General features: G+C 36.4%; 1 protein-coding gene across 1 annotated transcript in view; it reads right to left on the reverse strand.

Moving 5' to 3' along the window:
* Positions 1–2,872: 2,872 nt before the first annotated feature.
* The window catches only part of LOC311276461 (nectin-2), a 72,920-nt gene continuing 49,416 nt past the window's right edge, over positions 2,873–26,376 (reverse strand). Inside the window, exons 7-10 of the mRNA XM_084386127.1 lie at positions 7,206–7,332; positions 6,681–6,738; positions 4,088–4,159; positions 2,873–3,884 (exon numbers count right to left, since the gene is read on the reverse strand). Of these exons, the coding sequence (XP_084242253.1) occupies positions 3,702–3,884; positions 4,088–4,159; positions 6,681–6,738; positions 7,206–7,332 (440 nt within the window). The 3' untranslated portion in view covers positions 2,873–3,701. The remainder of the gene's footprint in view (positions 3,885–4,087; positions 4,160–6,680; positions 6,739–7,205; positions 7,333–26,376) is intronic.

The following is a 26,376-nucleotide window of genomic DNA, read 5'->3' on the forward strand; positions in this document are numbered from 1 at the left end:
ATATGTAATCAAATAACCAAAGTCTAAAAACTTGTTCCGCCTATAAAATAACTTATTGTCCGCTGACATCACCTAGGCCATGCAGGCTATTGGATAATGTTAATTAATAGCCACATAGCGTATTAGACATTCAGGTTTGGCTGTGTTCCAGTACGTTAAGCCCACTTTTTACAATCCAATTAATTCCTCCGTTTCACTTCAAAATACATCACATTACAAAGTAAAATGTGTTGTGAATGTCATTTCATGTTGACTTTAAGCAACAGTTGTGTTATTAGTATTTGTGGAAACTATTTGTGTTGAGTGTGCTCTACTCTACATGGAAACGGCCTTTACTCACCAGCCATGACAACAGTGCACATGCTGCCATGCTCATCATAGTCAGACACATGGTTACAGACAGAAATGGAGGGGTGGAGTTTGTCCATCAGACTGTGTGAGCAAGGAAGAGACACGTGCTAATAAGTACATGCACACATTTGACTGTGATTGGCAGAGAGCAAGGAAGGATCAGAGGAAAGTGTACTTCACCTGCACCCTCTTTAACCTTCCTCTTTTATCCTTCCATGCTCTCCGCCTGCTCATCCTCCTCTCTTCTCATTTATTTTTAGACGGCTTAGTCGAGGGGTGGAGGATGTTCCCGAGGCCTTCTGTATCAAGCACACAGATCCTAAATGAATGATTGTATGTGAAATGGAGTCATTTATCCAGGTTTCTTATTCTTTGAATTTATTTATTAAAAATTATTCGTGATCAATGAATTTGTGTCCCAGGTGTTGATTTTTATAAAAGAAATGTGTTATATGCAGTTCACATTAAAACATTTTACAATATGTCGTCTTTTATTTTTGCTACTTTTTAAATACCTTTTATGTATAAGTTTAATTTTACCCAGATCAGCAATTTCAAAACAATGATAATATAAAGATTATTCAACATAACCCAATTCAATATTTTGTGAAAATTATGTAAATTAATTTAAATTACATCCCACAGTTCTGCCACCATAACAAAGAGCTTTGCGACAACAGTTTGAGACATCGGTGAAAAGTATGCTTGAGGTGAAATATCTATATCTATATATCTATATATAATTCAAAGGCTGCTCTTCGAGTAATAATCCCAATTTTTTTTTGTTCCGAGGGCAGCTCTAAATCCAGAACACAGCTGTCATATTAATGACATACCAGCCAACCACACAGTTCAGAGCCAGACACTTTGTCCTTCTCTCTATTTCTCTCACACTTTCTGTCGGTCTACTGATGAGGCTGAGAATTGTTGCTGTGGTGATGTCATTTGTTGCCTAGCAACAGCTGTCCCTGGGCAACCCGCAACCAGGGCCTCTGCATGAACATTTGGGATTATTTGTGGGGATGTCGATTTCATCAGCGGTTTCTTGCAGCACTCTGCAAAGGTAGGACACGAGACTATGTGAGAAGAGATAAGATGAAGAAAAGACACAATGGGCTCTTAATTTGAATAAATCCTCAAAGATCTGCAGTTTTCAATTAAATTTGTACTAAAATTATTATTCTAACCTTTTATCAAAATAGAAAAATGTAAAATAAAAACATTTTCACTAGTGGCCTTTTGAAACCCATTGAATGTAACAAAGTCAGCATGAAATGGAAGTTTAGTCTTTTCTTTTCTTTTGTGACAAATATCCAAGTGAAAGGGCTTCTTGAACCAGAAAAATGTAGGGCAGTACTTGATTTTGTCCAACGGGAATGGATTGGATCGTTGTGGTTTTTATTGCTACAATCTCATGTGAGTGACAGGTTACCCCGACCTCGACCTTAAATCCTTTAATGAATTCAATCTTTAATTATTTGTGTTCTTATGGTGTTTGTGAATGTGAGAACACCCATGGGGCACAAGGGTGTGGGGGGTTGAGAGCCCCGGGGAGTTTCTACAGCTCTGGACACCTTTCAGTCCTACTGCTGACAGGCTCCGTCTTCAATTACTGCCAGTAAATGAACAGAAAAAGCAATGCTGAAGGGGATGATGGAAAAGCTTGTTGACAGCAGTAGCCCATTTCACCACATCCTTACAGCTATGTTATGTTGACTATTTATGCTCATCAATTCTCCACAAATTCTCTATGTCTGTTACACTTGCAGTGTACCAGTATCTCTAAATCACATTTCATGCCATTATTTTTGGCCCTAACTTTTAGCCCATTCCACATGCTGTTCCTATCACAATTAGAAATGCTTCAACTGGAATGTTTCAAGAAGTTGATAAGACTTTTATTTAAGGTAGTTTTTTTTTAGTTATTTATTTCATTTTAATTGTTGTTGCATCTTTTTCTATTTTATACTCATTGTTGTGGCGCTTTGAGAGCAAAAAAAAAAAGCACATTACAAACAAAATGTATTATTATTATTAGCCTTGTATTGTTAGTTAGCATGTCTGTGCTGTTTCTACGATTTTAGACTGTAGGAAAGATTGTTGACTGACCTCAGGGCACTCGTTCTTTATCAATACACAATCTGATGACAGTTTTACATGATTTTCGGTTGTGGAAGACCATTTACCTGTTAGTTTAAGATGGTTATTAGCATGCTACTGCAGTTATTGAGTGTTCACCACTGAACACCTGCGGGAACTACGAGTGCTCTTTATCTGTGAGCGCGCGCCCTCCACTGGTGTGATGTAAAACAAACCACCGTCACAGCAGCTACGCAGTGAGTATATTCTTGTGTTTGTGCGTTTTACAGTGAGTAGCCTAATATTGTTGTTGTTTTGGCTGTTCGTTTAGATACCTCTGGAACATTAAACGAGACTGTAATTATCTTGGCTGCAACTGAATGCCTACTATCGGTAGGCCTAAATATGGTAGTAATGGCCCCAAAACCAAAATAAAACAATATTCATGAGACAATTACATTTTTTTTAATGATAGTTCTTTAAAAGTAACTGAAAATTGCCGTACTTTTATAGCAACGTGAGCTTGTGAACTCTTTTGTACAAAATGTCAGATTTCCATATTTCCATTGCACACACAATTTTAAGACTCTCATCCATTCACGCATATTGTTGAGGATAATACACTGTCACTGATGCATACATAAAATACCTAGAAAGCGCATCACCCCGTTTATTGATCGTAAACAATCATAGCAGTAGGCTACACTGGAAAATAACGTAACAAATATTAATATTCTGGAGCAAATGAAAATAATAAAATCAAATCATTGATTCAATGCAATTATATAGTCTGCCATAAAAGTCAGGAGTGTGCAAATGATTATTTGATCAATCTAATGCAATTTACTAAACAAGAAATTAATACAAAAACTAAATCTTGTAAGGTACAAAGTAAAAACAAAAATAAAGAGTTTAGGAACAGAAAGAAGGAAATTTCATTGGATTACACCGCTAATCATAATAACTACAATAATAATGATTCAATAATGTATGTTGATCACACTGGCTCATTTTGTCCGTATGGCTGCTTTAATACACATTCAACCAAAAAATTGCACAATCCTTAATCAGCTACAGAAGGACAAATAATCGTGCATGTTCACAACTACATCTACTCATTGAGGTCTCTGTGAACTGGGCAGTGAAGAACAAGGCCCTTACAGTGTTTGGGTTGATCAAAGCCTTTGCAATCAACCCCATACTTCATATTACAATATAAAACAGTACAATTGTGCTCAAGTTACAGTATAAAAACCTACTCGGTATGATCCCTACACTATCACAGCTGGTGACATGAAACTGCTCCCTCTAGTGGCAGAGGAAGTGATGTAATATATGTCTTTCTCTCCCATCATTCCGTCTTCGTCTTCGTCTCCGTCATCATGGTAAGGAGTCTTATTGTCCTCCCAGGAAGGCTCATGATGATCCTTGTCATCATAGTATACTAAATGATCCTGTCAGAGTAGAGAAGATTGTAGTGTTGTGATTAGAGTCAAAGCACATATGTGTTTCTATGACAGAGAGGATTATGATCTGTGAGTAATAAGCCTGAATTATGCATGGAAAATGAACATGCCATCAAATATGTATGATTTACCATCTTAAATGCTACAAAGGATTAGAGGATATAGAGAGAGGGAGAGAAATGGCCTCTTACTGTCATTGGCTCCTCTTTCTCGGTGTCATGGTGCATGAGCTCAGGATCAGACTCAGGTTCACTGATGCTCGGCTACAAAAGGAAAAGAAAAGGGTCAATTGCTGCGCTTTATGGAAGCTTGTTTCTGTCACTGAATAAAAAAGAACAAAAGTCTTTTTTTTCTTTTTTCTCGCAATTGCGAGTTTACAACTAACACTTCTCAGAGGAAAGAAAAGTCACAATTGTGAGATAAAAAGTAAAATAACTTTTTTTCTTTTTTATTCAGTGGCAGAAACAAGCTTCCATAATTATAGGTGAAAAGTTTCTTCTGAAAGATTTTCAGATTTTTTGGTAGATTTATTTCAGACTGTCCTAATCCAGTTTGAGGATGGAAATCCATCCAGTGTTGCTATTGTCAAAACAAAAAAAATATATATATTTATATATATATATATATACAGTACAGGTCAAAAGTTTGGAAACATTACTATTTTTAATGTTTTTGAAAGAAGTTTCTTCTGCTCATCAAGCCTGCATTTATTTGATCAAAAATACAGAAAAATGTATTTATTTCTGTGATGCAAAGCTGAATTTTCAGGATCATTACTCCAGTCTATCACATGATCCTTTAGAAATCATTCTAATATGATGATTCATTATCAAAGTTGGAAACAGTTCTGCTGCTTAATATTTTTTCATAACCTGTGATACTTTTTTAGGATACTTTGATGAATAAAAAGTAAAAAAATTTTTTTTTGAAATAAATCAATACTTTTATTCAGCAAGGATGTGTTAAATTGATAAAAAGTGATAGTAAAGAAGATTTATATTATTAGAAAATATTGTTTTATTTTGAATAAATGCAGTTCTTTTTAACCTTTTATTCATCAAATATATTAGGCAGCAGAGCTGTTTCCAACACTCATAATAAATCAGAATATTAGAATGATTTCTAAAGGATCATGTGATAGACTGGAGTAATGATGCTGAAAATTCAGCTTTGCATCACAGGAATAATTTTTTTTTTTTTTTTTAAATATATTCAAATAGAAAACTATTATTTTAAGTTGTAATAATATTTCACAATATTACTGTTTTTTTTTCTGTATTTTTGATCAAATAAACGCAGCCTTAATAAGCATTAGAGACTTCTTTCAAAAATATATAAAAAAAAGTAATGTTTCCAAACTTTTGACCTGTACTGTATATATATCATTAAATTAAATTAAATAATACAAAAATAAATGGAAAGTTTTTAATTAAAACAAAATTTGAAATGTTGTCTGGACAACTAACTGAAATAAAACTTCTTAGATCATAAAACAGGAACTGAGCAAAACTAATAAAAGAATCACAAGAATTTCCGTCTTCCTTAAAAGCACTTTCACTATTTTAAAGAAAACATTTCATGCATTTCCACTAAAATTCCCATCATATCCCCTTTTGCTTTGATTAGATTAGATTAGATTCAACTTTATTGTCATTACACAAGTACAGGTACAAGGCAACGAAATGCAGTTTAGGTCTAACCAGAAGTGCAATAGCAGCAAGTGCAGGATATACAGTGGTTCCATAAGTGCAGAACATGGATATGTACTGAATAAATATAGAGTTGAATACTATTATAAACAAAAATTTACAGATAGATTGTCCTATGAATATAATATACAGATAACTATTACTGTGAACAGAGTTTACAGCTAGATATGTACTGGATATAATAATATACAGATGGCTATTACTATAAACAGAATGTTTACAGATAGATATGTACTATGAATATATATACAGATGGCTGTTACTATAAACAGAATGTGAGCATAATATACAGATGGCTATTACTATAAACAGAATTTAACAAATAGATATATGTATAAGTTAGGCTAATGAGCAGTATAACAATGGATTTAAAGTAGTGCAAATAAAGTTTGGACAGAAGCTATCCGAGTGAAAGTGCAGTGGAAAGTAATTGATGTAATTGATGACAGCAGCACTCAAGCTACATTAACTTCTGATGATCATGATCTCCAGCATGATTTGAGATAATCCAAAGAGCATCTTGTGCTTCAATGAATGCAAGAACATCTGACTGTCTGTACAAAGATTTTTAACATGATCAACGTTACAAGTATACTTGTTTGATTAGTGACGGAGGTCACACTTTATATGAGGTGCTTTAAACTACTATGTACTTGTCAAAAAAATGATTAGGTAATTGTACAATGTTGAATTACAAAAGGTTTAAAGGTATAGGGTAATGGGTAGGGTTAGGGTGTAATCAACAGTGTAATTATAGATGTAATTACAGAAATATATTACAGCAGTAATTACATGCAGGTATTTTTAAATATAAGTACAATGTAAAAACATGTATGTACACAATAAGTGCAGTGTGTCAAATTATTTTAATGTTTAATGTGCATTATAGTAAAAGAAACAGTAGCGTGCAGAATATTGAATATTTCCGATCCATTTAATGTCAAGACACCACACACACACACACACACACACACACATATATATATATATACTGTGTATATAGCAAATTTAAAAGGAACTCAGCTGCATTTGCTCAAAGTGTAAAATAGAGTATGAATCTCTCGGCTCTACTCACTCTGTCTGAATATGAATATGTCTTCGTAGGAGGAGGAGGTTTGTGAGTGGGTGGACGGCTGCAAGAACAGACACAAACAGACGATCAGTAAAGTGGGAAACATTCACCGGTCATTTATACGCAGTGTTGGGGGTAACACATTACAAGTAACCTGAGTTACATAATCAGATTACTTTTTTCAAGTAACGAGTAAAGTAACGCATTACTAATTTACAACAAAATATCCGAGTTACTTTGTTTTCTCATTTATTGGCTGAAACCACTCCTGTCCCCATGTTGAGAGAAATCGGGAGCATGCCCAGCCCATGTAAAAATAGTAATAAATAAATCAAATAAAAACGCAAAAGTAACAACGCATTACTTTCCATAAAAAGTAATGCAATTAGTTACTTTTTTAAGGGAGTAACTCAATATTGTAATGCATTACATTTAAAAGTAACTTTCCCCAACACTGTTTATAAGTAACTTGTTTTTACCCCAGGGTACCAGTCAAAGACAGAATATGAAAGAGGTGGCAGTACTTACTCTGTGTTTTTCCTCTGGCATTTGCGGACCATCACTATGGTGGCAATTATGGCTATGAGGATGATCACACAAATAATACCACCAATAATACCTCCAGTAGAGGCACCCTGTCTTGGCTCAGGAAATTCTAAAGGGAGAGACAGAGAGACTTAGATCTCTATGAGTCATAGAATAACAATTAAATGTTTCTTTTTCTTTTGAAATAAAACAGTTCAGTGCACTTCTGTACAAGTATACTCTTGAGTTGCTGACCTCAAATCATTCTCCTCAGTCAAAACAGCTTGCATGACCACCCGCACAACATTGCCACATCTACACAACTTCTGGTAGTTTATAAACACCACTTAAATCCTGCTGTGCTGTTTTCTCACAGCAGATCCTGCTTTCTTAGGCTGGATAAATAAATCCCAGATTCCACACACATGGAGTCATGCTCATCTGTCTTGTACAGCTAGTTTAACATTACCATGAAGATCTTCTAATCTAAGCCAAGAAAAATGATACATTCATTTCTGATGACATTATGCAATTTCTTTTCATTTATGATTATAATTATTATGCATATTCAATGCAGATTGATGGGAAGAGTGCTCATCTTAGAAATAAAATCAGAGATAATGTGAGAATAATGTTTCACACCTCTGGCATCAGGAAAGACATTTTCATGTCATTTTTTTCCTGAAATATATTTGTGCATTTGTCATTATGGAATGTTATTTTTATGGTATGTGTAAAATATTTGATGTCTACATGGTATGTTTGGGCTCAGTAAGAACCATTTTATACAGTGTCCATATACAAATATTAACTTAACAATATGACTAACTGTATAATTATGTCAAAGCTGTTCCAGGAAACAATTATATATTAAATATAGCCTACATCAGTATTACTTGCTGCTCCTGGAATTACACTATAATGTAATTATAATAATCATTGTATTAAACATTAAAATTGTAAATCATTATTTTATTAATTATTACTTAATATTTTATGTAAAAACTAATAGATATCACCATACTTCCCCAGTTGATTGAATACATCAAGAATTGCAACAAAAAAAAGTTGTATTACAAGTTTTCTAAAATGTTTTATTTAAATATGGAAATGAGTTAGTATCTAATTAAATATGCACTAATTTGCATCATTTCCAGAAATCTGAACATTGGATAAGAGTTTCAGATTCTTGGTTCAAAATTCTTGTTTCATTTTTGGTGACTTCTTTGAGTCAAAGGTCTTAACAGGGGATTCCTAGTTATTGATTTTATTTTTTTTTTTTTTTTTTTTAATCACTGTCAACATGACAGTTACTGGAAAAAACGAATTTATTTGGAATCTACAGACAATAATAGATGAATACAATAAAATACAAAAAAAAAAAAACTGTAAGTAGGCCAGGTATGTTTTCTTTCCACTAAGTCCCTTTGAACAAAACCACAGTGGCTCCCAACCCCAACACTGCACATTTTTGGATGCCTCTCTTATTTGATCAGGTGTGTTTGATTTGAGAGATATTTATTATTTAAACTGTGCAGTCATGACTTTCATGGACTCTATAGGACCAAGGTTGGGAACCACTGTGCTGTGCTAAGCTAAATAAATACATGTAAAATAACTTGATGTTACACTAGATGGCGGTACAGCTGTAAAAAAAAAAAAATTCCTCCAGGACAATTTATTCTAGACACAGACTCCCTGATGCCACCACCATAAAAGTGCAGCGTTTACCGTGAAAATATATCCGCTCGTCTCTCGGATCACTCACTTTGCTTTGCAGGTGTTATACTGACAGGCAGGTTAACGTCTGGCGTAAGGCCGAGAGCCTGCCTTGGCGATTTTCCACAAGTCATCGACATGGGAATGAAAGAAGAAGTAAAAAGAAAGAGAGAATCTTGGCCAGCTAGACAAACCGGTTTAAAGGACAGAATGGATGCTTTTATTTACAAGAAAGACAAAAGTTTGGCTGAAGGAACGTGTGCGCGTCACCGTCACGTCTCGCTGAATATCTGCCTTGTCAATCACATGTCGTTCTTTCACTTCGTTCGTCTCGCGCTGTCAATCTCTCGTTCTTGTCCTAAAGCGCTCTTTCCTCTTTCCTCTCGCTTGGTTCAGCTGAAATCTCATAGCAGATAACACATCCGAGAATGTAACGCATATAATTTTATAAAAAAATAAAATAAAATAAAATCTTTAGAATACGGTTTTCTGTTGAACCGCAAAACTGAGCATGAACATTTTTCGTAGAATGATCCTAAACTGGATATTTTACCGTTGCCCATGGCAATATACCAGTGTATAATTGTGACCCACCTAATTATGACGTAGTAGGCGTTGTATTGACCTAATCCTAATGCAATTCTAACCCTAACCCTACCCATATAGAATATCCGGGCCTCATCTGGGCACTCAACTATAGGACAAAATGTCATAGGCTGTTAAGACGGTTTTAGTGTGACTTGTGGCCCATGTGACCTTTGCCGCTGCCACAACTGAGCCATATGTGCCATAGTTGAGTGGCCAGATGAGGCCCGGATATATATGCTATTGCCAGCCACGCTCAGGTCGAGTCTTCGCCGTCATTCCATGCGTTACGTGGGCCAGAAGAATGTGGGAGATGTGGGCCACAACTGGACCAGATGTCATTTGCTATCTGGGTAACCCTAACCCTAATGTCACTTCTTGGTCACATGAACAACACCTGTGTTCTGACCCCCACCAGATTATCATTACTACCAATTACTACCCCCCCAACCCCCCAAGTCCCCAGTATAGGTAGGTTTAGGATTAGGGGATGGGGTTAGGATTAAGCAATCAGTAGTGTCTTCAACGAGTTGGGTAATAATTTGGCAGGGAGTCGAAATTCGTCTCAAAATCTGCACTACTTCCATTAAGGTGGGTTCACATTTAACGTTACTCGTCGAATTTTCGCAGGTGAAATGCAGTCATTTCAACAGGAATCCACGAGATTGAGAATTTCGTGTGTATTCACATCAGAATCCTGATCACCTTGTTGGGGTTTATTTTGTGATAATGACCATCTGAATGTACATTATCCCTAACACCACATATACTAAATAGTTCATAAAAACAGCACATACTTGAGCATGAATTACAGAATTATCCCTTCACACAAACAGAATGAGCAAAACTCCACTCAAATCTAAGAACACAATCAGGGAGACAGCTGATTCATTTGAAGAAAGAGCCTTTAGCAGTATACCACTAACACAGAATGAGATGGAGAGAGAATATGAGGTGTAGAGGAAGTGAAGGTCACTGCAGACAGAAGCAGAATGAGGGAAGAATGTGTGTGTGTGTGCGTACGTGTGTGTGTGTGTGTGTGTGTGTGTGTTTGCGTGCGTGCGTGCGTGCGTGCGTGTGTGTGTGTGTGTGTTTGCATGCGTGTGTGTGTGTGTGTGTGTGTGTGTGGAGCAATGGCGCAAGAAAGCAGGGAAAAAACTCAATCTATCATCAATGTGACATCTCCGTTTATAAACTCCAGTCTACAGCTCAGAGTCTCAGGACGTCCGTGTGAGGCTGTTTACTGCCACATAAATGGTGGACACAGATATTGCAGTGCATTAACTTAACAGTGTCACAGAGACCAAATTTGCTATGTCATGTTAAAGGAATATCTCACCCAAAAATGAACATTTTGCAATAATTTTCTTGCACTCATTTCAGTACAAACATGACTTTATTTCTTCCAAATTCCTACTTTATATTGTACTGAAAATTACATTCATTAGATTTTTATATAACATCTTATTTCATAATTTTATACGATTTACTTTATTTATATATATTTTTTATATTTTACTATGTATTGTTTTAATTTAATTTAAACAATAACACATTGACATGGTTTCCAAACATCAGTTTCAATATACTCTTGAAACGAATTGGTAACACTTTACAATAAGGTCTCATTAGTTAACATTATTTAATGTATTAACTAACAAACTAACAATGAGGAATACATTTATTTCAGTATTTATTAATCTTTCTTAATGTTAGTTAATAAAAATTGTTTATTGTTTGTTCATGTATGTTCACAGTGCATTAACTAATGTTAACACATACAACTTTTGATTTTAATAATGTATAAGTAAATGTTGAAATTAACATGAACTAAGATTAATAAATGCTGTAGAAGTGCAGTTCATTATTAGTTCATAATGTAGTTAACTAACTAATGTTAACTAATGAAACCTTATTGTCACAAAATTTTCCTCCAATGTTGCATGGTCAAAACCAGATTAGAGATAAACGTGTAGTTTTGTTTATTTTTCCTGTGGCCTCGGCTCATAGTTCAGAGTAACTGAAACTAAAAGCATTTTGAAAGCTCTTGGGCTCAATAAACCACGGTATGCAGTAATTCAGTTATGGTGATTACAATCGAGTCACATGACCCATCTCTGTCACGACAATCCTATTTCACACGGTGTGTCTGAAGTGGCAGGTTGATGGCATTAATTTGTGGAATAAACAATTTAAGGTGAATTATGGATGTGTCAATATGAAAAGACATACGCAATTAGGGGGATTATGGCTGTAGACATGATGCTCTGTCAATGTAGGACTGCAAATAGACTGTGATTGTGTGTGTGTGTGTGTGTGTGTGTGTGTGTGTGTGTGTGTGTGTGTGTGTGTGTGTGTGTGTGTGTGTGTGTGTGTGTGTGTGTGTGTGTGTGTGTGTGTGTGTGTGTGTGTGTGTGTGTGTGTGTGTGTGTGTGTGTGTGTGTGGAAGAGAAGCCAAGCCTCCAGATCCAGGCTTAATGGAGTTAGATTATCAGCATCCATTCTGACTGAGTGGAATTTGACATCAGAGAACATTTCCCATGAGAAACTGCATCCCGGTGAATAACAATAAGAGACAGACAGATCAAAGAGAGATGATGACACATCTGACACTGGAAAATCAAACGTTCTAACACACATTTTGACATATAAGCCAGCACACATGATGAATCCAAACTGTGAAGTTTGTGTAAAGCCCAAATGAGAGTGAAGGTGTTATCAAAGGTGTCAGCTTTTTTTCTTTTCTTTTTTTTTGAGTGGGCAGTGGTTATCTTGACTCTGTGCCCTAAGTGAGACAAAACATGACTGAAGGGGTAATGGTTTTTAAAAACTTAGTAGTAAAATGTGAGCAGAAGTCAAGCAGTATAGTTTTGGTTTAGGAACATCAAATTTCACCCTTATTTATAGAACTCTATACAGATTGTTTCAAAGCAGCTGCACAGTAATAAACAAGAAAATAATGTCGCAATGTCTTCAATTATGAAACAAATACAATTTCAACTATAAAGCAGCTATAAAAAGATTACATTATTCAGCTCAATTTAGTTTAGTGTTAATTCAGTTTAGTTCAATAATAGTGCAGTGCATCAAATTATAAAATGAATTTCACTTTCCTCTCAAGATGACTTGCGTAATTGTAATGTTAAGCTATGAAATTATGCTATATATGGTGGCAGCACATACTGTTAAGGTATTTCTAACCTGACAAAATGTTCTCCCTATGTTTTAACACATTCAACTTGACAGTTTTTTTTCTCTGCATGCTTTTTCATTGTATGGAAAAGAGTAGCTTTGACCTTTTGATAAGTTCTTTTGAGTTAGATAATGACAGAATTTCCAGTTGAAGCAAATGATCCGAAAAAGGCTGAAATGAAAAGAAAAAAGACATTTTTATCAACAATTTTTAATGGATTCTCAAAAATGCAAGGGTTGGCATGTGCACGGTTATCATGCCAACGGGTTTATCTAATGCCTTCTCCGCCTCTGACTTTGAAGGGACATGTGGTTCACAAGTGGTCACTATTCATTTCACTTGAGCTTCTGCAAGCACTGTAATATCCCGCATATATGCCATGCAATTTGACTCACCCCATCACTCTTCATGATAACAATGCGGCACAAGTGTGTGCGTGTGTGTCTTCAGCAGTCTCATTCATCACACTCTGCCCAGCACTAATCACAGCTGAGGCCAAGACTCAGCCCATGCATTTAAACTGTCTGAGGATTAAACTGATGTCAGCGACACAGAGTCTCTGTGTGTGCACGAGTATGTGTGCGTCTCTCCGGGGAGGCAGTGAGGTTTCTGCCACTGCGCATTAAGGAAGAAGACAGTAGCCACAGGAGCAGGCCGGATCCCCATCTCCAAGGTCACTGCTCCCTCAACACCTACAGCTCCTGACGTCACTCATGCGATTTTTCAATATTTCTGACATTGTTTCTGACAAAGACTGATTTTGTCAGAAGTTACAGTAGGCCTACGTCCCAATCATTCATCCTGTTGTGGTCCAGCACGCAAACATGTTAACTTGATGGACATACTGTACAATAAACTTATTTTTATATAAACATTAGGCTATACATAAGTTCATTCTGGCATTTATATACAGTTCAACATCGACTTTTCAAGGTGCGACCAAAGACTACATGGTGCGGTCACATTTAACTTTGTTCAGCGAATTTTCGCAGGTGAAATGTGGTAATTGAAATTAATTAGCCTTATTTCAATAGGAATCCATGCGATTAGGAATTTAGTGTGAGGTGAAAGATTTCCCTATGCAGATTTCACATCAAGTTTTATTGATTGTGCAATAAATTGCAATAAATAAATCGAAATTCATCATGTTACGCTGCTTGAAAGTGAATTCTGTGTGAGCTGCACATGCTGCTTCATACATCGCTACACTATTGACCCTTTTCACATTTCCGAGAGTTTCTCAGAAGCAGAAGTCGTCATAGTTGGGTAAACTTTCATAATGGTGATTGAGAGACTACATTAAATATATATTTTCCGTGTTCCCATTTGCGCAAATAGCAAAAGAAAAACTCCACAATAGTGTTTTCACAACTTTCAAAAAGAGGAAAAAAATAGAGATTGATAAAGGCAGTCAGAAGAGAGAAAGACGTCAATTTTACCGTCACTCCCACAGCTCACAGCAGGGTTAACACATTTTTTTGTAATTTGATGCAAAGGTAATATAATACAAAGTATAGTGTTATAAATGTATAGGCTACATTTAAAAAACAAATAAAACGAAAATATAAAAAAACTTTGCAGGATTTACGATGACCGTTAAAACTAGATGGATGAATGTATTGGTTCAAAAACACTGATTCATTCATTCAGGAATGAAACAAGTAACTCCTAACGAGCGAGTCATTGAATCATTGAATCAGATTCGTTCGAAAACACTGCCGGAACGCCAATGTACCGTAACTATTTCTTTAGAGCAAAAACAGACAAAGTAACCGGCAGTGTGTTATTATGTGTGTTAACTTATTGCTTATTGTTGTAGGCCTAAAATAGACTTTATGCATACTGGGATTGTATTTAATTTTGGACAGGAATGAAAACTCTGTAGCCTATACTGTTATTTAAGAACATTACATCAGAAAGACATTCAGTATACAAATATTACATAAAACGTTTTGAAAGTTGTGAATTAGGCCTACATGTGATCTAGGAACTTCATACAGCGCATCTTAGTCTCCCTCACAGTCACAGCCTCGATTTCAACGGTGTAAATATCTATATTATATAGGCCTACACTTGCAGATCACACTGTGGCATGCTTACGATTGCAACGGTGTACTCAACATAAAATAACTTAGGGTACTATGTATTATTTTGTGTATGAATCATTTTTGCAATTGAGGACAACCACATGTCCTCAAGGGGATGTTTTGTCACATTTAGCTCACATGAGGACAATTCTGTCCCTGAAGTAGGCTATAGCTAAGTAAACACACATTTCTGTCAGGTTTTAAAAATGACTCCGTGTCCTTATAGTCATCAAGATTATTTTTAAACTCGTGATCTCACATATACTAAATGCACATAAACACATGCATGCTGCTAATTAAGTTTTGAGGAAACACCACACTTTCTGCTTTCCCCTGTATTCTCTCAGTCTTCAGGATTATATTTAAACTTGTGATGTCTAATTCTTTCTCTCTCACATAAACACCCACAGTCAGACATATGGAGCTCATGAAGCAAGAAAGGGCAACCACCGCACTTCCCCTTACATTTCTCTCAATCATTAAGACTTTGATGAAGTTACGGAGAAGTTTGGGAGAAGGATCTTCATCATCTACACATAGGTATTTAAAGTTATGTCTCACTATTTTCCAAGCATTCTTCTTTCAATCCAATTGCTTCCTATACTGTCTCAACATTTGAGCCTCTATCTTGTCTATTTTGAGAATGCAACAATTAATGTTTGCAAAATGTAAACATGGCTTAATCTATTTATAGCCTAAATCGTCTTTGTTTTAAATTGAATCTCAGATTTTCAGTGTGAACTCACACTCAACAGGAACCTGCAGTTTAAGTTTAAAGTTGTTGATTGTATGAAAAAAAAGGGAAAGAATGACAGTTTCTCACAAAAAATGTCTAGCTCTTCTCAAGTGAAAGTTAATGTGTTACTGCCGAGGGCAGACAGTGTGTTAACCTTTCTAACCTCTGTCTATATTACACACATTCACACACACGCACAGGAAGTCATTTATCCGAGCACACTCATTAAGATTTCCATGTATTAGCATTTAGCAGTCGCTGCTGGGCAGTAGTGCTGCAGTCGCTCCTGTTTAGAAATGCAGATGTATTAGAGCTCCGTGGTTTAAGGCGCCTGCCCATGGCCTAAACAGCCTCACGACGGAACCAACCAGTTCCTGATTACCAGGCCATTACCCCAATTACACAGCCGCATTCAGCCACAGGGGCCCGATCGCTCCGTGAGCGTGTGTGTGCTCACTGATGTGTGTGTATTTGTTTACCTGTTCGTTAGCTGGGAGTTATTCAGCTTCATTAGTGAGCATTCATGCTTTCTACAGTCGTAATTGCTGTGTTTTCCCGCCACAGTCCACAGTCACATTCCAAACTCACCCCAACACAACTGCTTTAACCGGAGCAAACACACCCCTACACAACCCAGATATTCAAAGCATCCCAAAGCTCACAACCACACACCCACATCCCTGAATATCTGAGATTCTACCAGCATCATACAAAAATACCAGCATTGTATGATAAAAAGCATCTTTTAGCCTCAAACCAAATGTGCTATATTCCAGATGCCGTATATGAACAGCCCGAAACCTTTAATTACACTGAGGCTATGTCTACTCTACACTAATCCGGATACATTTGAAAACGCATCTTTTTTCCTGTGACAACTCAACTTTTTGAAGACACTCTCCAAGTGGATAAATTTGAAGCGATGCCATGTGACACATTGTGCCGATAGATATCTATGTTTATGCCAGTAAGTGCTTGCTATTCATTTTCACAGTGTTGCTAAAGTTATATGTTACTTTGTAGGATCTTCATAATTACATTCCTGCAACGATGATAGAAATTGCTGTCCTTCGGCAAAACATGAGGGTAATTGCGTTTAGACATGGAATGGCGATTGAGTGCGACCTGGACTCACTAGGAAGTGGTAAGTTTTGTTTGCTAAATTGCTACTAAAATAATCGTGCCAGAAGAAGATCTTTATTATGTCTGGTCTCGATAACATGTAGACATAACCTGAGACGAGAGAATCTTCAACTTTGTCCTGTGCCACAACACCCACTCCATTATCTGATACAAAAATAACAATGAGCGGAGAGAGAGAGAGAGAGAGAGAGAGAGAGAGAGAGAAAGGAGGACAGTAATGATCATTACAGGCGTCCATGTTGTCCCTTTCTGCCATGGATGCTGCAGGGCAGGTGGGTGTCATTTTTGTGGGTAATGTCCATACAGCATTGATTAATGTTAAGCTCTTTCTCTCTCTTGTTCATTTTGAAATTATTGCTCATCTAGCTATTGGCCTGGCCCCAGTAAACACGCTGCTGTATAATGTCTGTGTGTGAGACAGAGAGAAACCATGCAGCTTATATTTGCAGCTTATATGACTGTCGTCATCATCACTAATCAGAGCAACCAGGCAGAGCAGGACAGCAGACTATTGAAAGCCTGTTACACACACAAGCCAAGACCAGTGTCTGCTGTGTTTGAAGAGCCACAATGACCCGCAGTCGATTCTTTCTACACATACATTATGCAAACGGTGTGCAAAACTCTTTATGCACACTGAATGATTGTTTTGCTTGCATTATTATTCGGGTCAATGAGTTGAATAGCATTTTTTAGAAATAGAAATGCAATTCATATACAGTGATTTCTATGAGCATGTTTTTATTTTTTTTAAATAAAATGTATTTTGTATAGGTAACACTTTACAATAAGGTTGTAACTACATTAGTTAATATGAACTAAGAATTAACAATACCTACAGCATTTATTGATCTTAATTAATTTAAACATTTACTAATACATTATGGCCCGGTTTCACAGACAAGGCTTAGATTAAGCCAGGATTAGGCCTTAGTTCAATTAGGACATTTAAGTAGCTTTTATAAATGTGAAAAAACATTACTGATGTGCATCTTGAGACAAAACAATGGCACTGACATATTTTAAGAAATGTTGTATTTGTTCACATTAGTTAATGCACTGTAAATTAACATGAACAAACAAACAATGAACAGCTGTTTTTTTTTATTACTTACATTAACAAAGATTAATAAATACTGTAACAAATGTATTGCTCATTGTTAGTTTATGTTAGTTAATATACAAATATGACCTTATTGTGAAGTGTTACCATTGTAAATATTTATCAAGACTACTTTGCTTCTGATTAATATTTGAAAAAGCTGTCAATCATATCAAAGTAATTTGGTGCAACCAACATGCAGAAAAAAACAGCAGGAAATTATATCACAGAGAGAAGTCGATGAGTGGAAAGAGAATTTTAGACTGACGTAACAGTCATTTTTGACACGGTTTTCAACAACAACAGCAGCTTGCTCTGTACATAATAAGTTATTACGCCATTTCTACGTCATTGCACATCCGCAGAACTTTACAGTTTTGGTTTTTAATCCAATCAAGTGTTTACATGTCCTATCAAACCATCCCTTACTTTAATATTTAAATGAAATTTATATTGGATTTGGCCAGTTCATGCCGACTGATATGGTTACATGTGACTTTTTTTAATTCCGACTGTGCTAGTCCGATTAAAAAATTATCTGCACTGTAATTTGCACTGTAAAGATTATTAGAACTTTACTAAGAACTTAAAGTAAGTAACCTGGTTGCCTTAAAATGTTTAGTTCATTGAAATTAAAAAATTGAGTTAATACAATGAAGAGGGAGATTGGTTTAATCAACAGAAATTCTAAATATTATGTTATCTGAACCACATGAATTATCTATAGTGTAGATAATGATCTATTTTCTATATAATTATATAATATACTTATATATACATAGAGTGAAGTGAAATTATAATTATCTATAATAGACTATAATCTATTTCTATAGTGTAGAAAGTGCTCTGTTTTGTTCCGTATTGTTCTTGCTCTGTCAATCAAGCACAGTTCTACAGAAGAATTGGATGATGCTTATTTTCTGCTATTTATTTTCACATTCAATGCACCAGTCTTGTCTTTTGTGCCTGCTAAACTATTTCTAAATGTGTTTTTGAATGATATGAGTCCTGCTAGGCAGCTGAGCAAGAGTTAAACTGAGCAATCTCCCGCTCTCAGCTTGCTTTGAAAGCAGCGCATCAATTTAGATGGACTTAATTAAGCAATCATTTGATCTGATTCATTTGATGTTTTCATTGCAAGAGCCAAATTTACTATGGATTCAAGCATGATTTCATCAGCTTTTGACACCGTCCCATTTTAAGCGTCCACTCTCTCTCTCAAACAAATACTGGACCACCACAACCTCAATAACTAAAAACATAAATCAAAACATCTACCTCTACATCTATGATCTACCGTCATAAAGATCTGCTCTCCATAAAATTTAACGAGACCACTATAGCAATAAAAGCTACATGTTAAAGGCCCTGACATTTCATAAATCAGCCAAATGTTATGTTAGTGCTATCACGTCGCATTGCAGGCTATCTGTATGCATGCACATATCTGAGAGTTTTCACAACCAACAGAAGCTGTGCATCTGACCATCACACTCCACTGTACCCTTCTGTCACAGCTGCTATGGAGACGGAGGGTGGATCTGTCAGTGTACTGCCATGGCAACCGTCTCTCCAGAGTGTCAGTGGATGAAGAATAATCAATACGCAGCGTTAAGTGAAGAAACAGAGATGAGATTCATATGAGGGATGAGTGAAGTCTGTCATGAGAACGCACAAACACTGAATCAGTGTGTCCATCCAGTTCATAAAGAGTTCATTTCCCCTTCCTCAGCCTCTCCCTTTATCTAATACATGGAGACAAATCAGTATTGTTCACTGAGGCATGTGCACAGAACTGTTGTTTTGAAAGTGTGCAACACCAGGCTGACCTCATAGTTAAATATTTGGGCTTGTAACCAAGAGGTTTTAGGTTTGAATCCTGCAGTGGACAATCTGAGCCCTCACCATTGATGAGGATGGATTTGTTGGTATCTTTAGCTCGTGTTATACTATAGCATTTAGATCATTATCATTAATGATTCACTTTTAAAAAAAACAACAGATTTTGTGGGTGAAAAACAGACTTAAAGGGATAGTTCACCCAAAAATGTATATGTTGTCATCATTTACTCACCCTCATGTTGTTCCAAACCTGTATGAGTTTCTTCCCTGCCATGGAAGTCAATGGGGTCCATCAATTGTTTGATTACCAACATCTTTAACATATCTTCTTTTGTGTTCAGCAGAAGAAATACACTTATAATGTTTGGAACAACATGAGGGTGAGTAAATGATGAGAAAATTTTCATTTTGGGTTGAACTATCCCTTTAAGGCCTGTTTACACCAAGAACGATAACTATAACGATCATAACTGTATTAGTGTTCACACCAACACACAGTTATAGTTGGAAAAAATCATTGTCAAAGTGATTCCAACTATATCTTTCCTCTGTGCCGCTAATAGTTGTGGTGTGGAATCCGCTATTTTAGAACAATTTTTTTTAAACAATATCATTATCGTTATCGTCATAGAAGCAGTGAATATAATATATCAAATATATAACATATAGGTATTTTATAACTGCATTTAGTTTGATATTAGTAGGTTTGGCTGAGACATTAAATCATAGCAGAAATCTACCTCATTTTGTTTTCTTTCCTTAAAAAGGGAATTTGTTGAGACGTTTCTTAGAAATACATACAAAATGACATTTTATCAGATTTTTTAGTTTTGACAGTCCTACTATAGCATAATTTCTGTTTTATTGGTTCAACAAAGCAAAATTATATACTTTATATATATGTACACATACATACACACATACAGAGATAAATGACAAATTAGTAATAGATAGTGAATACAAAAACTGTTTTTGTACAGTATCGACTGTTTTTAGATAAAAAAAACATTCATAGATGGCTATTTTAATAATGCTTATAATGATATCTACAATAACACAAGATCAATGGAACATATTTCTTGTTTGGTCAAAACTGCAAGATATAGAGAAGTATATCTGAAAAATATTTGAATGCCAAGATGTTTTTTGGCAAACACGCCATAGTATGTTCTCCCCCAGCTCTTGTCAGAAAACGCTGTCAGAGTTGTCATAGCTGATTATGTGGGCCATGAAGGCATTCGTAACACTGAGTCGAAATGACATGTTAGTGTTGGACAAATAGCCTATATGTTTATTTAAGGTTAAATTGCATTAGGTCAGAGACTGGCTGGCACTAGTCATTTTTGGAAATGTCAGGTCCGTAGCAGCTATGAGCCTAATGACTAATGTTTCTCAGACTGGCCTATAAACAGCTACTGTGCCACAGCACAAAAAATTATTTGAGTGGAATGAGGAAACAAGCCATCTTTTATAAAGCTGTAATGGTTTCACCACACCTGCTGCCATACCTGCTCATGCGACGTTTTGCAAAAGCAATAGCCAGAGGCAGGAGGAACATGGCGCTACAGGTTAGCTCTGATAACCATCTGGGCCGTAATGGTTGAAAGGCGACCAAATGATGACTCAACAGGTGCGAGAAACGAGAGACAAAGACATATTGTCAATGAATGAATCTGTCTGGAAGAGAATTGAACGAAACGTGTTAAATTTCTCATTACAAATGGCAAGAATGTCTGACTACCGAAACTACAATCCTCATACAAGTGAACAGCCACCCCAGCCAGTGTATACAAAGCACACCATACAATCCGGTATTTCCTGTCCTGCGGCTCAAGCTTTTACAGAAAAGGTCAGATTTGTAGGCCGCCTACAGCACATACAAGCCTTATCTTTTAATATCCATAAAGAAATGGGTTAGCGGCTCAAATGGTCCAGAAGCAACGGTTAGACGTGCCCTATAAAAATCAGAACAGCAGTAGCCAAGACATTTATCCATCGTCCGGTGCGTCCGCAAACGGTTGACAGGAGTCTGAACAGCGAGAAGGAGTGTGCATGACTGTTTCTGGGCGGCCCATTGATCTAGATTGACATTTGTGCGATTTAGCTCGGCTTGGTTGTGAGTGTGTGTGTGTTTGTTTGGAGCTCTAGAAGTCCTGCTGAATAAATAAGTAAGAGAGCGGCCGTCAAGGCTGATGAGGAGTTATTTCTGAAATACAGCATGTCGCAGAGCACCCTGCTCTGTTTGGGCTGCAGGGCATTCTGGGGGATCTCAGTCTGAAAAGCTCTGGCCATGACCACAGTTAGATGGAGCAAGCACTGTCCAGTCATACACATCAAAAACTATGTCTCACTAACATACCTACAGTATAAGCCGAAAATTATTTTCATGTTATGGTCGATAATGTATACAATTTGTATATAAAAAAAATCTAAATAAGTAAAAAACTGTTTTATCGAAATATTTTATCTAAGTAAATGTACGCATCAAAACATGATGAATGGATATCTAATGGATATTAATTGTAAGATTTGTTACATTTGTTACAAACATATTTTATACACACACATATATATATAAATATATATAATATATATATATATATATAAGATGTTTACAATGTTAGAAAAAAATTATTTCTCAAAAATGCTGATTCTGAAAAAAAGTTATGTATTATCACCATTGATAATAAAAAGAAATGTTTCTTAAACTCCAAATCATCATATTAGAAGGATTTCTGAAGGATCACATGACACTGAAGACTGAAGTAATGATGCTGAAAATTCAGCTTTACCATCACAGAATAAATAACATTTTAAAATATATTAAAACAGAAAAGAGTTAATACTGTTAATATTACTGGTTTTACTTTATTTTGTTGAGCATAAGAGACATCTATCATAACATCAATTTTGATATTTTTAGGTCAAACCGTTCTTGTCTGTCAGTCATATAATGCAGGTCTATGGTCACCACCTCAAAGAGCATGCACAGAGTCCAAATTAAAATAATTCCCCATCGTAAGTACACATTGATGGCCTAAGACACGAAACGAGCGGTTTGTGTGAGAAAACGAACAGTATTTATATCGTTTTTACCTTTTGTACACAGCGACGTCCAAGTGATCTGAGGGCGCGGGCGCTTCCTAGTGTGTGACGTGTACGCAGTCTGGTGCATAGATATATACACTAGATTTCGCCTTGGCGACGGCAGTTCATTGAACGAATGCCGTAGCCAAGGCGACATCTAGTGTATATATCTATGCACCAGTCTGCGTACACGTCAGATCAGATCACTTGGACGTCGCTGTGTACAAAAGGTAAAAACGATATAAATACTGTTCGTTTTCTCACACAAACCGCTCGTTTCGTGTCTCAGGCCATCAATGTGTACTTACGATGGGGAATTGTTTTAATTTGGACTCTGTGCATGCTCTTTGAGGTGGTGACCATAGACCTGCATTATATGACTGACAGACAAGAACGGTTTGACCTAAAAATATCAAAATTGAATCTACTGCGGAAAAAAAGACACCTACATCTTGGATGCCCTTGAGGTAAGCTAAAACATACCAAAATTTAATTTCAAAGTGAACTATCTCTTTAAAATCGACCAATACAATAAATTCAATTGATAAATTCTTCTCCTAAGAGCTCATAATAACATGCCAATACATTTAAACACAATTTTGTTTCTCGGCTTCCTGGAGGATATATTATTGTCAGGTAATCTGAATGGACGGCTGGCCACTGAACATGCTGTGGGCTGTGGGTGAGTGTGCCATCTGAGGCTGACAGTACATGTGCATTTACCCATCAGGGAGTGCAAAATTGTACCCGCCATCACAAAACCAAACATTAGATCCCGGCAGTTCGGCTTGCAATCACTCGGGTGCACACGGGGTTGCTGGCATGTCAACGCTCCACAAAAGCAGCACACACGTTTGTGTTTGTAGAGCGGTCTAACTCTGCCATTTCCAGCTGTAGAAATGAGACAAGGGCATCTGAGAGAGAGCAAGAGCCAAAAGGCTAGGCTATGAAGGACAAGAGAGGAGAAAAGGAGAGAGATGAAAACAAATGGAGTGGGGAGCAGTGTCATCTCTCTGCCCGCTGGCCTTCCCAGCTGTTGTTCTTTCCCCTTCACATTTCATCTGCCTTCGCCCCACCACAAACCCCTCATTTTCTCCGTCTCAGTGTCTCTCTCTTTCTCCCCCACATTCCCTATTTTCCTCCGTGACTCAGTGAAACAGGTCAAGTGTTACTGAATTTCCCCTCCAGCTCAACCTGCCTAATACAAGACATGACTATTTAAAGGGATAGTTCACCCAAAATGAATATAAATATTGTGTCATCATTTACTCACCATCATGTTGTTCCAAACCTGCACACCTTTTTTTTTTTTTTCACTGTATAGACAAAAAACACTAAAACATTCTTCAAAATATCTTCTTTTGTGTTCTACAAAAGGTTTGGAACGACATGAAGGTGAGTAAAGATGACAGAATCTTCATTTTGGGATGAACTATCCCTTTAATGGTACTTTTTTACTCTTTTTGAGGTTGGTATTTTGTGGTATCCATCCACTTTCATTACAGGTCGAACAATGAATTTTTTTTGATGAACCATCTCTTTAATAGTGCTTTTTTTGGTAACAGTTTATTTTAAGGTGACATACTTACACATTAATACATGTACTATAGTAATAACAAAGTAATTAAACCAAACCCTAACCGTAACTCTATAGTAAGTACATTATTTGTACTTATTTGAGAAACTGTACAATGTAACTATGTCACCTTAAAATAAAGTGTAACCCTTTTTTTTCTGTGCCCTTGGAGTTTGGCAGAATGTGGTCTCCATCCACTTTAATTGCAAGTCTGAAAAAACAAACTCGCGAAAGTTCGGAATGACAAGAGGGTTAATAAATGATGACAGCATTTTCATTTTTGGGTGAAATATCCCTTTAACACATTCACAGAGCCCATAAAAACTTGCAATCACACAGATTGCGCAGGGCAGCTCATCATCACCGACCCATTATATTTTCATAAGCTGCTCGACATTAAGCCAGACAATCAGCCATCGGTGCTTCATTTGATGTGTGGTCCATGTATACACACCACAAGGGCTGTGGAATTGACTCTACAGGGAAGCAGACCGGCTGAAGTGTCGTCCAGTACAATCATATCCATGAATATGGCTCATGCAGTCGATTGGGCGTGTGAGCGTTGAAGGGTGACAAGATGTTTCTGAGTATTGTGCTGTGGAATAGATACTGAGAGTGGTGTGCGGTGTTATTGTGGACCCATTATTTGGCGGTGCGGAAATAATCGAGTGATGGAACCAAGCTGTAAATAACTGCTGTTAAAGTGCAGACTGTTTAAAGTAAACAAACTGCATGTTATAAACACTTTAGACATCATCTTTGGTATTCTGTGAAGGCGGCTCGAATGTTTTAAACCTGATGGACCTGTTTAATTCAAATGTTTGAAATACCAAAAGATGACTTTTAATGAATGTGACCTTTTGAGGATAATGTAACCAGTAACCACATCACTATAATTTAATGTGAATGCAAATTATTTCATGAAAGCAAATCACTGATTCATTCCTGTAAGTACAGAATAGCTCTAGAAGATAATTAATCTGCATGTTGAATATTGACACCTGGATTCTCAGTTGATTGCGCATTATTAACCTGTTTATGTGTCTAAGACAAAATATATTAATGAAATTCTGCTCTGATCAAAATAGCCATTCATTTCATGCAGTGTAGTCTGCAGTTCAAGGATAATCGTTGTGTATTTGTAAATGTGATACAGGAACAGAAGCAGATATATGAGCGTTGCACAGGTTGATGGGCTCATTTGAATGACATATGTTGACAGAATTGTAACAAAATGGCTGCTGAAATATTTGCCATCACAGGAATAAACTACATGTTTTAAAATAGAAAACAATTTCAAATTGTAATATTCCACAGTATTAAATAGATTTTTGATTTACAGAGTTAATCTTTGGTGCGGCACATGAAAAAAAATCAGCATGTGGGTTTGGAATGACATGACGCTGTATAAATAATGAATGTTGATTTCTGGATGAATTATCAATCCATAAATTACAGGAACGTCTGTCTGTCTGTCGTGTGTGTGTGTTTCTGTTATTCGTATATCTCTCGAACCGTTAGTCCGATGGATTTCAAACTTGACAGGTGTCTTGCTATGGGCACGAGTAAGTGCAGTGCCAAATTTGACGTTGCATTAGAAATGCAAAAGATATTGTTAAATATATCGGTGAAAGAAGCACACATTGAAGATGTTTAGATGATGTTTAGAAGGTTGTGGTTTAAAAATAAACATTCTGACATAAACACTCTGTCAGCTAAACATTAAGTCAGCTACACTGTTTACTTCTGAATATTATATTTTATTCACGGCCATCATTTGTAGTAGCCTATTCACAAACTGTTTGCTCAAACGTAGCGTTTTCTCCGAGTTCACTGTGTAGCCTGCTCCCTGAATCGTCGCGCTTATTCATTTGTGGATGTTAACTGAATCTGTAAGTCAGCTATGCTGTTTACTTCTGAATATTATATTTCATTCTGGTGCGGTTAACGTTATCGCTACTGTTTAATAGTAGCCTATGCTATTCACCAAGGCCATCATTTGTAGCCTATTCACAAACTGATTGCTCAAACATAGCCTGGTCTCAATGCTAAGTTATTATTGTGTCATGCGCGCTGAAGTTAGCCTGTAACTATGTGATGTTGA

This window comes from Rutilus rutilus (genome assembly GCF_951802725.1).
Source record: "Rutilus rutilus genome assembly, chromosome: 17".
NCBI classification, from domain to species: Eukaryota; Metazoa; Chordata; class Actinopteri; order Cypriniformes; family Leuciscidae; genus Rutilus; species Rutilus rutilus.